At 41.4% G+C, this 17,902-nt stretch overlaps 1 protein-coding gene across 1 annotated transcript in view; it reads right to left on the bottom strand.

Moving 5' to 3' along the window:
* Nucleotides 1-8,537: 8,537 nt before the first annotated feature.
* Nucleotides 8,538-17,902, bottom strand: part of LOC126995200 (origin recognition complex subunit 1-like) — a 35,872-nt gene continuing 26,507 nt past the window's right edge. The window contains exons 11-14 of the mRNA XM_050854516.1: nucleotides 16,654-16,824; nucleotides 14,228-14,490; nucleotides 12,754-12,878; nucleotides 8,538-9,136 (exon numbers count right to left, since the gene is read on the bottom strand). Of these exons, the coding sequence (XP_050710473.1) occupies nucleotides 8,967-9,136; nucleotides 12,754-12,878; nucleotides 14,228-14,490; nucleotides 16,654-16,824 (729 nt within the window). The 3' untranslated portion in view covers nucleotides 8,538-8,966. The remainder of the gene's footprint in view (nucleotides 9,137-12,753; nucleotides 12,879-14,227; nucleotides 14,491-16,653; nucleotides 16,825-17,902) is intronic.

Raw genomic sequence — 17,902 nt, 5'->3', positions numbered from 1 at the left:
CGGAAATGTGTTATAGTGAGTGCCAGACACGCTTGTTGCTAGGGGAGTGGGTCGTGAATCTACTTTGTTGGGGTCGCAGCCAAAAGCTTTTGAGAACCCCCTGAGTAAACAAAACACCTACATATAACTCTCTCTCTCTCTCTCTCTCTCTCTCTCTCTCTCTCTCACTGACAACTACTGAATCACACACTCACTGCCTCTGTGTGGGTGGATGTTCCGCCGCAGCTCCATGCAGTCGTATTTATTCACTGAGAACAAACCAAACACCCGCGCCCCGCCGCCACCCCCTGCACGGCACTGACCAGTGAGCGCAGCGTGGCGTAGCGAACCTCGAGCCAGGGGGTGAACGTGGAGCGGCGGGGCGAGGCTTCGAATGCTTTGAATATTTCGTGTGAACAGTGTACATCGTAACTATTATTATATTCCTTTAAGCTCTGATTATATTTCAGTTACAATTTCACGAATAAATTGTATAAATAAATAAACCAGAAAAGGATGGGGGTGAATTACCTTATATTAGTAGGGGAGGAGGTGGTAATATTGACCAGGCCATATCTTAGAAACTATAAGTGCTGCTGTAATTCGGCAACTGAGTTCAAACATGACAATAGTTCCCCATAGGCCACCAAAGGGCTTCTTGAGTCACTCGCTCGAGGAGAAGCGCTCTGAGGGGCAATTATGTAATTCTTGCTCAGTGAAACTTTTTTTTTTTTTTTGGTTTAGATTCAAAACCTGTTTTCCTCTTATAAATTAATAAATATGGACTGTGATATATAGTATGTTGATTAGTCATAAGATCACTTGTTAAAATGACGTAGTTAGTTTTTTGGAAAAAAATAAATTAGCTTAGAATTTCTGCTAACTAATTATGAAAATGTCGTGGGACGATAATATAGAACATATTCCATTTACCAGTTAGCGAAGCTAACTTTTCGGTAAGCGGTGCCCACCACTGCCTCTTTCTCAATTTGCTGGCATGGTAACTGGTTACACCTACCAACAGTTGTTTATAACCATATTTCTCTATTCCTCTGTCATCTTTCGTCTAACCAGACTATTGTTTTCCATTTTTAATCTATTCTCCTCCCCCATGTATTTTGGCATGATAACCAATTTTATCTCTCAACTGTTAATTACCATTCTTCCCTTACCATAATTTCTTTATTTCGTATTCCTACCTACTTTTCCACCATTTAACTCTTATTTTCCTCCTCTCCAGTGTTTTGGCATGAAAACAAGCGGGACTTCAAATTAAACTACTAACACTACCGCTTGTAGCTTACTATCTATAGCTACGTACTGTATTCATCGATTCCTCTGTCTGGAGATTATTTGTTATAGCTGACTGATAAGGAATGATAAACATGAAGTACTACTACTCTCTACATTGCAGCAGCTTTGAAAGTTCCATATTACATCTCCCATCTCTATTATTTCCTTCTGCTGTCCTTTTCTTTTCTTTTCTTCCTCTATTATTGTCTTGTTATCTCTTCAAACTAATTTGGCATGATCATCATATGTTCCTCCAAAACCAGTGTCTTAATCGTAGCTGCCATTCATTTCTTTCCTTTCCAATATTCTATTATTTCATCCTTCCATTTATTGCTTCACCATTATCATTATCTCTTCTCATTTTTTTTCTTCATGAAAGCAGGTACAACTTCCAAACAGCCGAGCGGTAAATCATTTCGCCCGAGTCGGACGGATGGAGCTTTAGTCGAACGGTTCGATTAATCTCTAGTTCCCATAATAGCCGAATATGTAAGGACGCTGTTGATTGACTGTGGGCGGGCGGGGTGTATGACGTCTCCGTTGTCAAACAATTGCATAAGATCAGAAAATAATCACATTTCTTTACTTAAGTAATTTGTTACGCAAGAGGCAAATTTCGTTCACATTCATCGGATTAAAAAGTGATTGTACAACTATATCAAGATTTTTTTTAAATAGCTAGTTACGAAGAATAGAAGTCAGATAAAATTTAATGTTTATATTACTTTTTACTTATCGATGTTTTCTGCATCTACGGAATCAATTTTGGATAAAACGCTTGTTCTCGTTCATAAAATCAGATGAATACGCTATCGAGTTTTGAAAACCGTGTTGTAGTTGTATACAATCACTGTTTAGTTCAATGATTTTAACAAACTTTATCTTATTGTGTAGCAGATGAGCTAAGTAAAAAAATAATATTTTCTAAACCTATGCGATGTGTTGGGCTACGGACATGTCAGACACCTCGCTCGCCAACAGCCATGGAATCGGCAGTGTCCTATACTTACTCGGCTGCGGATCCAGTCACAATTGAAGCTAGTTTACTTTTTCTCCCACTCGTTTTTTGTTCCCCTCCCACGTATTTTGGTACGAGAACCAATTACATCTCCCGGCAGCTGCCACGCCACTCGAGGGAACGCTGTGACTTGTAATCCATCGTAATTGAGGGAGGATTATCGCAAACCCAAATCACCACGGCGGGGTCAACTGGGTGGTTTAAGGGCATAATTTGCTCGTATTTATTTCTGTATTTCTTTCTTTTGATGACGACTTCGGTTTTCTTTTTGTCATTACCTCGTTTTCCATCCGCATTTTTTTTTTTTCTTGTCCTATAGTTTTGGGCTACTACAGGTAACTCGTTTTGCGTTAAGGGTGCAGGCCGCATAAAGTGAATTTTGTGTTTTCCTTTATTTATTATTTTTTTTTTTCAATATACAGTTGTCCTACGGTATTAGGGACTCGCTTAACACGATTATAGGGCGTTGTCGATACTTTCGCAGAAGGACAAGGACAATGGATCTTCAAGTCACATAAGCTGTCTTTTTATATGACTTATTTTAAGTCTCATTCTATGACTAAATAGTAACTTGAAGAGGCAATAAGACACCTTTAGTAATAAGTGTCTTCGCTGAATCATGGATATCACTGAAATCGGCGGTTACTCAGTGAAACTGAATCAAGGCAGATTACTTGTAGTATAGAACGTTAATTTCGGCTATTGGGCATATGGCACGCTACCCATAAGTCGACCCTTCTCACTGAGTTACATAAGAAGAACATAAGAACATAGGGAAACTGCAAGAGGCCGAGTGGCCTACACAGAGCAGCTTCAGAATCCCCCCCACTACTCACGATGGGTGAGGTGTAGTTTCAGGGATTACAGGTAGAGGCTTGATCCTCGTTTACCTTCGGTACGGGCGTACGCTCCAGTACCCTGTCTCCTTACTGCACCCACACCTCACTGCCACCTGGGGATTAAAATCGCGTCTAACCTCAAATTCTCACATCAATGCATCGATGCAGCAAATAAAGCGAACAGAATGTTGGGCTTCATTAAAAGAAACTTTTTATTCAAGAATAAAGATGTAATACTTCCGCTCTACAATAGTTTAGTCAGACCCCACTTGGAATATGCGGTACAGTTTTGGTCTCCCCACCATGCAAAGGACATTGCTAAACTAGAAGGTGTTCAGCATCGAGCAACAAAAATGATCCCTTCCTTGCGCAACAAATCCTACGAAGAAAGGCTTTCCACCCTTAACATGTTCTCTCTTGAGAAACGTCGCCTCCGAGGAAAACTGATCGAATGTTTTAAAATACTTAATGGTTTCACGAATGTAGACAGAACAAAATTGTTTATGATCGATGACACTTTGCGAACGAGGAACAATGGCACAAAACTCAAATGTAGACAAGTAAATTCAGACTGCACCAAATTTTTCTTCACCAACGTTGTAGTGCGAGAATGGAATAAGCTCCCACCATCAGTGGTCCAGTGTAACACGATTGACTCCTTTAAAAACAAGCTCGACCGTCACTTCCTTCAACTTAATATTAACTAGAGTAGAAAAGCAACGTTTTGGAGCCATCTGATTAATGTAAAATCACTTAGGTTTAAGGACAGACCACCTAGTCTGGACCATGGGGTCTGTGTGGTCTGACTTTCTATGTAAATCCTCGTCCATGTAGTTATCCAGTCTACTCTTAAAACAAGCTATCGTCCCTGCACTAACTATGTGATTGCTGAGTCTATTCCATTCCCCCACCACCCTATTACTAAACCAATGCTTGTCTACATCTCTCCTAAATCTATACTTTTCTAATTTAAATCCATTACTGCGTGTTCTACCCTGCTGGCTAATTCTCAGTACTTTACTTATATCGCCTTTGTTGTAACCCTTGGCCCATTTGAATACTTCTATCAGATCTCCCCGCACTCTTCGTCTTCCTAGTGAATGTAAGTTTAGATGTTTCAGCCTATTTTGATATGGGAGGTTCCTCAGCCCCTGAATCATCTTGGTCATCCTCCTCTGAACTGATTCTAGCAAGTTGATGTCCATTCTGTAGTGTGGGCACCAAAACTGGACAGCATAATCTAAGTGTGGCCTAACTAACGCTAAATAGAGTCTGAGGATGACCTCTGCACTCCTGTTGGTTACTGTCCTGTTAATAAAGCCTAATACCCTGTTAGCCCTATTCCTTGCACTAATACATTGCTTCCTTAGTTTTAGGTCAGAGTTTACTAACACTCCCAAATTCCTTTCACACTCTGATCTGCCTATCGCTGTGGAGTCTAAACTATACCCGTGTAATGGGTTGCGTGTTCCTACTTTTTCTGACCAAGCTGACAGTTTGTTGAGATCCTCCTGCAGTGCTCTAGCATCCTCCCCTGTCCTAATAGTACATCCTATTTTGGTGTCATCTGCAAATTTACCTATGTCACTAGTTATCCCATTGTCTATGTCATTGATGTAGATAATGAATAAAAGCGGGCCTAAAACTGAACCTTGAGGAACCCCTCAAGGTTCAGTTTTAGGCCCGCTTCTCCAACTCCTCCATTCTCTTCAACAGAGAATTCAGCAACTCCACTGTACCACCTTCAGCCACTCCACCGGCCGCGTCTCCACACACCTCCCTCTTGCTCCCACCAGACATAGTCAACACAGAGCTAGCTAGAGCACGTATGTACACCTTGAAGGCCTGAGGTCAACTGAAGACCTGGTCAACTGGGACGCTCACCTAGCCGGCTTTTCGCGTACCTGTGTTTGTTTAGCCGCGTTCCTGACCTAACGACTAACTATAACAAGTGGAGTGTTTACGAAAGCATATGGTAAGGAGTCTCTCTCTCTCTCTCTGTCACTTCAAGGTGCTGCTCGTCACGCCGCCCCTCGGGCCACACCCTCGCCGGCCAGCCAGCCACACCCTCTGACCCATGCCTGTTACCCTCCCTTCATCTCGGGTCACACTAGCAACGCCCACCACGCCCACACCCATCTGTCGCCACGCACCCTCCATTACCACCCCGTAACCCGCCCCCTTTCCATCACCACCCCACAACCTACCCCCCTCCGCCACATCCCACCCGGCACAGCCTCCCCCCTTCACACACCTGTTCCCACGCCCACACCTTTCCTTTGCTCTCTCTTTCTAAGCCTCTTTCGCCTTATTCGCAGTCAGCCTCAAACCGTGAATCTTGCTGCCGTGACTCCTCCTCCTCCTCCTCTCCTCTTGCCTTCTCGGGAATCTGCTTCTCACCACACCGCATCGCCACGCAAGCAAGGGAAGCAAAAAAAAAGTGAGGACTGCAATCTCTCTCTCTCTCTTTCTCCACCACACAGAACCATTACTAAAGACATTCCACAAAGACACACAAACACTACACCATTTTCCCTTCCACCCCTTCCTCTTCCTCCTTTACTCTCCACGCCCCTTCCACTCTCCTCCCTCCCATTGCCATCTAGTTCAGTTTACGCCACGTTTCCCTTTTATCAGCTGACTCACACTCCCTCGCAGACGTGTTTCTCCTGCCGCCCAGAGAACCAACAAAGAGCCTGGCCATCGACTGGTAGCTTTCGACCCTTTTCTGACGCGTTCACGGAAAAAAAAGGACACAAAAATACACACCTCGAAGAACGCGTGATGACGATGATGATGATTTTGAGAGAGAGAGAGAGAGAGAGAGAGAGAGAGAGAGAGAGAGAGAGAGAGAGAGAGAGAGAGAGAGAGAGAGAGAGAGAGAGAGAGAGAGAGAGAGAGAGAGAGATTTACATAGAAAATCAGACCATTCGAGCTTATTTTTGAAGGAGTCAATCGTGTTACACTGGACCACTGATGATGGGAGAGTGTGTCAGCTCTTCTCACTCTTGCTCTTTTTTTTTTTTTTCCTCTTTGCCTCCACATGGACAGGGTCGAGACCATTCCAAAAGAGGAGGAGGAAGAGGAAGAGGAGGAGGAGGAGGAAGAGAAGGCTGAGGAGAAGATGCTTGATTCTGGTGATCTTTTCTTTTCTCCTTTTTTCTTTCTTTACTTCGCTCTGATTCCTCTCATAGCATTTGGAAGCATTCACACCGCCCACAACACACACACACACCTTGCCCCGTTAGTGTGCCAAGAGTTTTAAAATACTTTGGGGTTTAACTTTCAGATTTCACCTGGTCATGACACACAGAAAGGGGTGATCGCAAGTTCATGAGGTCACACACACACACACACACACACACACCTGCCACGTAGTCATAAGCACACCTGAGGCACCTGCAGGTAAGACAGCCAAGTGTGGACACTCGTGAAAACTCTCCCTCAATCACATTTTTTTCTAATCATAACGAGTGAGAACGCAGTCATGTTTTCGAGATTTTCCCGTGAAGTAAAATCATTTTCTTTGCACTGTTCCGGAGACTCGTCCAAGAATTTTTGTCTCGCCTCGCGGAAAATGATCAGCGTGTGACAAGCGCGAAGGAAACCCCGCAGGCAGTAAGTTGTACCCAGCGGCTCACCTTGATGCAGGCGCGAGTTTCTCCACGTCACTAAGAGCAGTGAGTGGATTGGCCAACAGCTCCTCCCTCCTTGCAGCAACCGATTTCAGGGGAAAGATTTCGACTTGCCCAACACGAACTAACTAAACATACACGTGACAGGACTGAATGCAAAGGCTTCAAGCAACTAGAACATTCTTTCATGTATACACGCAGTCACATCTTTGGGGACTTTTTTTTATTCCATTTTGCCTATCTACCATGCCATAAAAGGGTTTAAAAAAATCCTATCTATATACTCTTTCGTTTCCACGCAGGTCTGTGTCACCATCATGATCCTACAAGACAGCTGCATACAGTCTGAGTTAGCTTGTGTAAATCCACACATTAAAAATATCCAATTAGGGGAAACTTGGGTAGGCAACTGTCGCTATGGAAAACACAGCTGTTAAAGCAGTGTAGACATGAAAAGATATTAAATAAAAATGTACCGTGGACCACTACCTCGTACCCCACATTATCCACTACATTTCACCGTTGCCTCATCCCTCTCACCTTTTTCTTAGAAAGCCATCACCTTAAATTTGTCCTCTCCATTTTATTGCGTCATGCTCTCTCACCTCTACCTTCACCTCACTTCCTCTCTCACACCCCCAACAAACACCTCCCATCCTCTTACCTTCACCTCGTTTCCCCTCACACCAGCTTCCCTTCGTCCCCCACCTTCACCTCACAACCCCCCACACCTGAAATTCTCCACCTTCACCTCACACTCCCTCGATCAAGCATCATTTCACTTCCCCCACACTCACTTCACTCCCTCCTCATCTTCACCTCACTCCCCTCACCTTTCTTGGCGGTAGGCAGAGCAGACTTGCACAGTGCCTCGATCTGGTGCTGGGTCAGAAATCATTGAGTCTTGCAGACTCCTGCGTTCTTATGTTCTTATGTAAATTGTAGATATTCCAGATCAGCTTCGTTTGACAGGTGGTATTTTTGTAGTCTAAGAGGACATATCACTGGGAGCTAATTGTTAAGGTGTCTGAAATGTTGTTGAAATAGAATGAAACATTAGGCAGATATACTGTAGATGGCAAAGCCTGAAACTACAAAAGCACTTAAGTGAATTTATGCTGAAATTGTGGTGTGGTGACTGTTAGAATGTAAAACAAACACTGCAGAGAACATAATTACACCACCTTGACCCCATGTCTATTAACAAATGAACAACAGTCGTGCCTATTTCGTCATCTAATCACTTTCTGTATGAGTGATGAGGACATCATAAGGTTTAGGTAAAAAACAAACCTTTTCCCTGACCAAGACCAAGGACATTGATGATGTGGCTAATGTCAATAGCATGTTCTGCCCAGCACTTTTTCCTCTAATCATTTAACCTTCTCTAGTCATATATCAGTGTTTTGACACTTAACTTTTGGTAGTTGGTATTAGCCGTGATACAAGATTACAAAAATAGATATGTCTAATATGACAAAATTATGAAAATCTAAAAGACGGCCATAAAAGAGCAGGAATTTTTCTTGTTTCCTTCCACAAAATATTGCCAATGAAAGAGTGAAGCAATGACTATCGAAACACCCTCACATGAATGTCTGGCAAGATGAGACAACCTAAGAATTTATGTACTATTTTCTAAGTCCTCCAAGTACCAAAACTTGCAGTCATTCACATACGAGTCACTTTCCATGGTCCAAAACCCCTCTCCCCTTTCAAATGCCTTACTTGCATACATGTTATACAAATTATAGGATAGATATAAAAAAAAAGTTAATAAAATACAGTTTTACTGATTTTTCCTTTGAAAATATATCAACAATTTTTTTTATGTCATTATATCAATATTATATTAAAATTATATTAAAACATCATGACAACTAAAAACCTGGTTGTCTATCAATTAAAATTCAATAATAATGAAAACAAAGATAAGGCATTCTTACTTTGTAATAAGGAAGGGACACATAATAATGATAGGTATAATGAACAGTCAGAAAGAATGCCCAAAACATAGAATCTGGGCTTTTGTCTGTAATGTTCATTATTTTTAATGAGTCTATAGTGTTTAATAACTATCTAATGTATAAAAAGGCAAAGTTCTGTCCAGAATTTGGTGTCTGTTTAGTCTATGATATAAATAACATTAAAATTTCTCACTGAACATAAAAAGACTACCACAAAAATGTCTACCACATGTGTCTATAATCCATCAGGTACGCTTTGAAGGGCATAAGTTACATCATCTGTGGATATGTTGAGCCGCAGCCGCATGAGTATGTCATTCCGGGAGTGTTCTGTGAGGATCAACCGCTGAGATGTGAGGCGATTTACAATCATCATCACCACTGATGCAGAAGGTGGCTTCATTCCTGCAGAAAAAATAAATAAATGAATGATAATAATAATAATAATAATAATAATAATAATAATAATAATAATAATAATAATACGGTAAACCCTCGATTTAACGGACCCGCTAATAACGGATTTCGGATATAATGGACAAGGTCAGAGGTCAACAATGTTTTTTGAACGAACTGTGCCTGGTAATTACAATAGCGTCTGCTAGCCACCTCGCCCTGCTTCCTTTATCTGCTGTCTCATCCTTCGGTTACTCGTCTTTTTCAGCTCACCTTATGAAATATTTTCCTCCTTGTGGTTCCCATTCAAATGAAGAACGTATTTACACGACAAGAAAGTCTTATGAATCAATCCAGGAGGTAGATGTAATGGAAAATAGCCAAGTGTTTGTGAGTGTCGGTACTGACACAGCTTAAGGGGTCACCCGTTAGGTAGGTTAGATTAGAATAGATAGGTTTGGTTAGTTTAAATTTATTCGGCATGTGGTGTGGGGCAGAGGAAATACAGTGGAAATACACCTCGCAAGACGGAGCAGGCCTGCAGTGTTGCGAAAAATACCTCCTTGTAGAAATAAGTCGCTCTGCTGTCCACCATGCATATGTACTATGGGACTACACAGCAGTAAAACCATTAATTTGCCTGGTTTTCTTTTAGTTTGCTTGCAATCTTTGTGAGCGGTGAGTGAACTATAGAAACAGTAAGCAAGTAAGCGAGCTATTTTGTAGCTGTGGTGGCGAGCGGATGTACAACAGGCATTGAAAAGTCAATCATTTAATGATTTGTGACAGGAACAGTTAGCAGATTATTTCATAACACACCAAAAACTACACAAAAAATAAGTTTCATCTGCTAGTGCGACATAAAGGCACTTGTATCATTTTACCCATACCCGTAACAATATGGCCCCCCCGCAGGGCCCCACTGCCAACCTGGCAGCCTCAGTGCCTCACAGTCCATCGCCAAGTGTGCTGTTTGGCTGTATAGACAACGTGCAGACAACATAAACAAGGAAAAAACTATATACTGCCTATGTTTATTAGGTTCGTTGGTACTATTGTACGTACAGTATACCCCGAATAAGTCGGACCAATTGGGGGGAAGGCCAATCCAAGTTATCCGAAAATCCGAGTTACCCGAGGGATTTTTTTTTTCACATTCTGCATGCCTATTACCACAAACAGTTGAAATGGTCTGTGTAATGCATTACGTAAATAGGTACTACATACATGGCGCGCGCACACATACACATGCGGTATACACACACACACACACACACACACACACACACACACACACACACACACGTACCGCACCATGAGCTCGGCACGGCTCACACCTCTCTCATGGTCCTGTATAACAGCCATTTTGTCTGCCACCGACAGCATCTTCAGCTTCCTAACTGACGTGGAAGACACAGCCTTGCCCTTAGAAGCCATAGTAGAATTATTACAAAGGCAACAATAAGGGCTACAGAGTGAGCGAAAGCTGAGGGAGACACTGCCACATGTCTCCAACGGCTCAGACAACTCCTCAAATGACTCGGACGATGTAAGAGCTATCAGCGGTGCATTTGAGAGAGGGAATCTGGCCGCCCCGGGCGCCCAGACCAACTGGACCCCTCTATCAAACGCTTTTGTGAGCCTCTCAGCTAAGCCTCATCATTGCTATGGTAATGGCATCTCACTGGCAGGAAAATGGCATCCGCTGCTCTCTCTCTAGCTGTTCTGGCAGCAAAATAGCGTCCGCTGATCTTCTTGACGACGTTTAAACATGCATCACTAGCTGTTCTGGCCGATGAGCTCCTTGCAACAGAGGATGAAAAGGAAGCTGCAGTGGTTATTGTGGCAGAGGGGTGAAATTCAATGGAAGCACTTATATGTATTTGTTTGGGCCGCCATATTTGCTGATGACGTCATCACAGCACATAGAAGCTCCACCTCTCCAAACTGAACTGCAGCGAGCAGTCCGGACTGGGAATCCGGGCTGCGGCGTCACACGTTTGAGAGCACACGGATCGGTCCGTGCGGCCCGAGTCGCTCTCTCAAATGCAGCCCAAGGGTATTTTAGCCAGTATATAAGCCGAGTGGCTTAAAACTGCTCAATCAAAGGGCAAAAAATGCCAACCGGTGCACTCAGGATAGAACGTGGGGGGGAAAAAAAACAAAAAAAAAAAAAACTGAAAGTGTCCGACTTATCCGATATCCGGCTTATTCGGGTCCGACTTGAGCGGGGTTTACTGTATGTTTAAATTTCTGCCGCTTATACCAGACAAAGGTCCCCACAATTAGTCTGTTATACCAAGGGTTTACTGTAATAATAATAATAATAAAAAGGTAACTCACTGCATCTATGTAAACCCCTATCTTAAGAATGTAGAGTGATTCTGGTTCTTGCCAAAGTACAAACTGATGAAAATAATAGTAGATAGGGAAGTGGAGAACATACCAGTGATGAAGTGTAAATATTGTGAAAGGAGTGACTGAGAATATGTTAAGGACTTACAAGGCAGCATCTATGGAAGTTCTATCTCTATCTCTTACACCATGTTCCCTCACAGGAACTTCATTCAAGAGGGTGGCCACTGCTGAAGTGTCTCTAACCTTTCCTGTTCCAGCAGCCCACTCAATCCCTCGCTCAACTTGTGTTCAACACTCATCCACTCAAGTGATCCATTTCATTGCTGTTCTCCCCTCTGACACTCACTCTCTCAGTCCCTTCGTTATGCTATCCTAACATTTTCTAGGCCACTTACCTACATTCTCCATCAGCATGATTCACATAAATAATTTTCCCCATTCATCCCATCCTCTCCATTTATCCATGTACATTAATTAATGACTGCACCAGGGATGGAGTATTCAAATTCGAATACAGTATTTGGATGTATTCCTATTTGAATCATTTCTTCTTACAAATAAATGCATTCTCATTCATATTCAAATACTTGGGTAAAGCATTTGTATTCTTTGAATAATCTGACGAATAATCATATATGTATCATCACAAATAACCATTCATTTGACTGTAAAGTGTTACCTTCAGCTAGTTTGCATAGAGAAGTATAACATTAGGGTTCAGCTCACTCAACTTGTTCAGTATGCATATGTATTTGGTCTGTTACTGTCCTGAGTGCAAATGGGTGAACAGCTGTCTTCTCGTTCTCACTTCTAAGTCCTCTGTCACCCACATGATAGGTAAGTTGTGTCAGCTTTGCCTTGAATTTGAGTGAATTTATAACATCACAGAGCTTCACAGGATTCTTAGCTTCAAGCAGTAACTTATGCTAATGTTTAAGTTAAACTGATAACTCTGCCTATATTATTGACAACATTAGTATTATGCTTAAAGGTGACAAGCAAAATATTCTTTTAATTAAGGAGTTTTAAAGAAAAGTATTTATGAATGCACTCATGAATATCTTCATTAAGCAGTTATATTAGCATTCGAATCCCTAGTGTTTTATTATATTCATATTTGCATTCATATCTGAGGTATTTGCATTTGAATCTGAATGCTTAACTCTTGTAATCACTCCATCCCTGGACTACACTGGCCAATCATCATTTGCCACAACTCCAGTGCAAGACAAAGGCCATTCCCAAGATTTCCTCTGCTCAATACTTACCTTCAAATCTACAGAGTGAAACAAACTGATCAATCACACGACCGAAGAGAGCTTCTTCCACTCCTGTACGAGTGAATTCAGCCACCACGGCCTTCAGAACCAGCTGCTCCATCACACTACAGCTCCTGAAAAACCAAACAAATACCACTTAGAGCACATACAATTAATCTGTATAATGTCAATCAACCCTGCTTCCAGTTGGCAGTGTGGGGAGTCAAAGTGCTCTCTATTAAAAGCTGAATATGACATCAACAAATAATATTAAGACAATTAACCCTCTCGCGCACGATGACGCGTTTCGCGTCATCAAAGGTAAAAGGTCCTGGCGCACGATGACGCGAAATGCGTCATAAAAGTTAAAAAATTGATTAGAAATTAAGTTTTCAGTAGAAGTGCGTCAAATTTGGAGTGTCATTTGTTGGGATAAGTTTCTTAATGGTAACATATGGCAACCTTTCTAAGGAGCGTAAATGAGGAACGTGGAGCGATTTTTTGCTGTTAGCCTACTCTGACGGGAGAGGAGAAAATTCAGTTTTCTTGGTGTAACTCAGGAACTAATAGGCGTATGAAGATTTTGAGGATACCTTAAGAATCCTCACTAAATTCCGCTTCGAAACATATATTCGGCTAAAAAAGTTGGCCCACAAAATTTCGAGATAGCAAGAGGAGAAGAGTTGGTACTTAGGATTTATTGTCTACAATACTCTATACGGAGACTTGAAACGAGTTTCTATTGTTTAAATATATTTTTCCTCTATTTTTATTTGCGCATGTTCTAGTATAAGTCTTTATGAAGCCATTGATACCAAATTTATTGGGGTACGATATATCTGTGACGGTAAAATACGTATTGAAATATAGAGTTTCGTGGCGGCAAAAAAAGGCTGGTCGGGCCTGAGAGATGCATGGTGAGTGGAAGAGAAACTTACTGGAAACTTTCTGTGCGCGAGAGGGTTAAGAGAATGATATGGGCACTTCTATTGTCTAGACTCCTACCACTGAGAGGTTTCACAGACCACTGATATATATATAATGATACAACTTTTTGAAGCTCAAGACTGAGTCCTCCTTCAACTTTCTTGTATAGATTATTATGGTCAAATTGTTATTTTTGACCCCATGTTGCTTCTGACTGACAAACAGTAATGATGATGACATACAAAATATATCATGATTGCTGTTGCTACTTGTTCATATGTAAACCACTAAAATTCATAATCATGAACACTTCATAAGAATAAATTTATTCATGACTATTCATATTCATGGTTATATTCATTATTAAAGGACATTATTCCTTGCATACTTTACTCTTAGAAACCACTTCTCTACTGATCTTTCTTATTTTCATTGTTTCCATATCCCTCATCTACAGCATGAGGCAAATAAATATCTACATTTTCAACACATAATTTGCTACAAATATAACAGAGAAAAGAACTAACTGTTTGACAGTGATTGCAATATCCATTACCTGATGGCTTCTATCTTAGGCGAGGTGGACATTTCTTTTATTGCTTGATCAACGTGTAGCATGCCCACCAGAGCTGCCCTCTTCACTGGAGACTTGGATGGGCTGGGTGGGAGTTTCTTTGTCTCGGCAATTTCTGTGGCTCTGCGGCATATGTCCAAGGCACGTCTGGCATCTCCTGATAAAGCTGCAACTTTGCGAGCAACCAGCTGTACAGCATCTGGGTCGAATGCTTGAATGCCAAGGAGGCGTGAGGTGACGATTTCCTAAAATTTTTGTTAGAAAACAAAAATTTTAATGATATAAAAATGGAAAGTAGGTGTCTTTTAAAATAAATTTCTGTGGTGCCCACCATACAGCTCCTGTTTTGTTCTACTGTGGCTGGAAAACAAATTTTGACTTACTGCCTTCCTCACTGCTAGGGTGGTGGGCAATAACGTTTTTGTTTTTGCCTGTTTGTTTGTCTGTTTCCCTGTCCGTTTGATTGTCCCTTATCGATATATCTCAAAACAGATTAATGTAGTCACCAAATACACCTAAGAAAATTCTAAGTTAAAAATTTCAAATTGATTAACTCAAACAGCATATTCCAAAGAATATGTATAGCCTGCCATATTGGACCATAATTTTATCTTAAAGATGGCCCCAATCATTCAATGAAGCAGTGTTTATCACATTTAATTAAAGGGGCAGAACCAATCCTGTGGGAAGAAGGAAATTAAGCCCTCATTGTCCGAGTCAGATCAACTCCTGAACCCCTCTGGTTACTCATATAAAACATCCATGGTCTGTGCCAGACCCCCTCCCAACCACTTTAAGTAACGTTTAGAATTTTTATGCACAGGGGAGCCTTTTTTGTATGGCCTTCCCAATAATAAAATAATTATAATAATAATAATCTATTTGTCATCCATGGTGCCTCCCATGGTGCAGTAGTCAATGCCTAAAAAAAATAAAAATAATAAAAAAAAAAAAAAAAAAAAAAGGCAGATTGAAATCTGGCCTAGGTAGTCAGAGTGCAGCTCACCCAACTATTCATCCTCCTTTTCAGGCTGGTTGATAAATGGGTACCTGGGAAAACCTGGGGAAGGTAAACTGTGGTAAACTGGTTGTCACACTGGCCCTTTGTCCCAGGGTAATGGGTTCTTACCACCACAGGCTCAAGGCCCAATGGGCCAGAGATGAGCATTGCAGCCATGTGCAACTATAACATATGCTCCCAACTTTGCCTTTACCTCTTGCCATCACTCAGTCAATTTTTTATGGCTTATTCATTCATTTATCTTGATGACCTTATTGCTTCAAAAGACTTAAGCAGTCAACACCAAAAGCTTGCACATGCCTTAAGGTCAAGTTGACTAAATGTAACTTGCATTCAATTGCTAGGACATTTTGTAGACAAAAATGGATCCCTGCATTTGATTCTAAACTCACTGCGGCCTAAAACTTTCCACTCCTCGGACAATAGAGAATGTTCACTTATTCTCAGCCCTTGCCAGCTATTACCTACAGATCTTTTATCAAAGACTTTGTATCTATTGTGCCACCCTTGACACACCTTCTGAAGAAGAATGTTCCTTTTCTCTGGAGCAATGCACAGCAGGAAGCTTCAGTTCTGAAACTTTCCCCTATAATATGTTCTGGTCCTTGCATTCATTGACTGTAAGTTGACATTTACACTGTGCACATGTTATTGCTCACACCAGTTGTGCCACCTGTCAAGCTTGGCACCAGAAGTGGATTCCAACCTGGGGACACTTCTGGTCCTCAGATGGGAACTCTGAGGCTGTTTTTTCCACCTTTGTTCAATGATTTTGAAACAAATTTTGAGAAAATGGCATGTGCGTCAAAAGAATGTAGTTTGGAGTGGAAAATAAGAGGGTTCTTAGTAAGCATGCACAAATGCTCTCTGGTGTTAATTGAGACAAAAGGAAAACTGAATATGTGAACACAAAAGAGTGTTTGACAGGATTGCAGCATCCCCTCACCATCCATATACACCTCACCAGGGGTAGATGTTGGTTGAAGCATGGGTCAAGTTCATAACCATTTTACTTTTTACACCCTGTCTGGATTACCCAGCATGCCCCCATAACCCTTTCGCCAAACTGTCAAAATCATCATTATAAGCAGTTATATTAGGTACCAGGATAGCTTCAAAACATGTCCATAGGTTGGTTCTACTTTACACATAGATAGCCAGGAATAGAAAAGCAAAGAAATCATGATCTGATCATATACATTTAAAAAAAGATGGCAAATGATTTACACATGCTAAACACAACTATTTTACGATATTTATGACTGAGTGCCATACCTCCCACCTCTTGGTATCCATACCCCCAAAGGGTAAGGATACCCCATGTAAGGAGCCCCAACTCTAGATGATTCAGATTAGAGTCATCAATTTTGTCTCTTGCTGTAGTTACCTGCAGTTGTGTATGTGTGTAGGGCTGGAAGGTCATCCTGGTAAGGCCAAGGCGTGAGGATACACGGTTCATCATGATGCGTTCAGGCAGGTCCATAGTGTTGGCAATGGCCACCACTATCAGCTTGCTCCCTGGCCGGGAAGGCCAATCAAAAAGGTTGTACATCACGTCCTGAAAGAAAATATGATTTATCAATCAACACTGACTCGGAATTCCAGTATTATTTAAGTCATTCTCATTAGAACTGCATACTTGTTATGTTTGTACGTATGAGGCTAAGGAGCTAAACTATGTGAGCTATTGCTTATCATTATCTTACATGTGATTTTACATATCATATATTAGTAATATTACTGATGATTATTTAACCCATGAGCACTGAGTGATAGTTATAGTCACTTGTCAAGAGAGCTTCAAGAAGCGGCTATAGCCGTCTTTTGTTGTCCCTTCACGATATAAATCTCCTCACCATAATCATTGTGTCCAGTGGTTAATGGCAGATATTGTCAAGTGTTTCACACAACATGAGAACATAAAAATGTAGGGTCTGCAAGAGGCTGGTAAGCCTATATAAGGCAGCTCCTGTGAACCTAACCCCATCTAACATCACTTTCCATGAATTTATTTGATCTTTTTTTCTTAAATGTCTATTGTATTGGCACTCACTTCATAAATGTTAAGCCTGTTCCACTCATCCACCACTATGTTGGTAAACTAATTCTTGTGGATGTCCATGTTGAATCTGAATTTATCCAATTTTAACCCAGTACTACATGTCCTGCCCTATTCTCTTACCATCAGAGCCTTATCAATATCACCTTTATTAAAGTCTATCATCCATTTCTAAACCTCAATCAAGTCTCCTCATATCCTTCACCTTTCTCAAGAATGCAAGTTTAATTGTTTGAGTCATTCCTCATGAGGCAGGTTTCTTATCTGTGAATCATCTTTGTCATCCTACTCTGTACTGATTCAAACATTTTGATGTCCATTCTATAGCAAGGTGACCAGAAGTCATCATCATCATCATCATCATTTCATCGACGCCTGCTCCAAGGAGCTCCCACCAGGGGATGGACATGGCAGAAGAGCTTCCAACTTTCTCTATCCAGACACTCCCTCCTTGCCTGCTCAAAGTTTCTCAATGATCTTTCCCCCCTCCCCCTAATGTACTCTTGCACCCTATCCCTCCATTTCACTGGAGGTCATCCTCTAGCATTCCCTCCCTCTATCTCACTCACATACACCC

Source organism: Eriocheir sinensis, chromosome 1 (assembly GCF_024679095.1).
Source record: "Eriocheir sinensis breed Jianghai 21 chromosome 1, ASM2467909v1, whole genome shotgun sequence".
In the NCBI taxonomy this organism is placed as follows: Eukaryota; Metazoa; Arthropoda; class Malacostraca; order Decapoda; family Varunidae; genus Eriocheir; species Eriocheir sinensis.
Note: the sequence above shows the minus strand (reverse complement) of the source record. Positions and strands in the feature narration are given on the sequence as shown.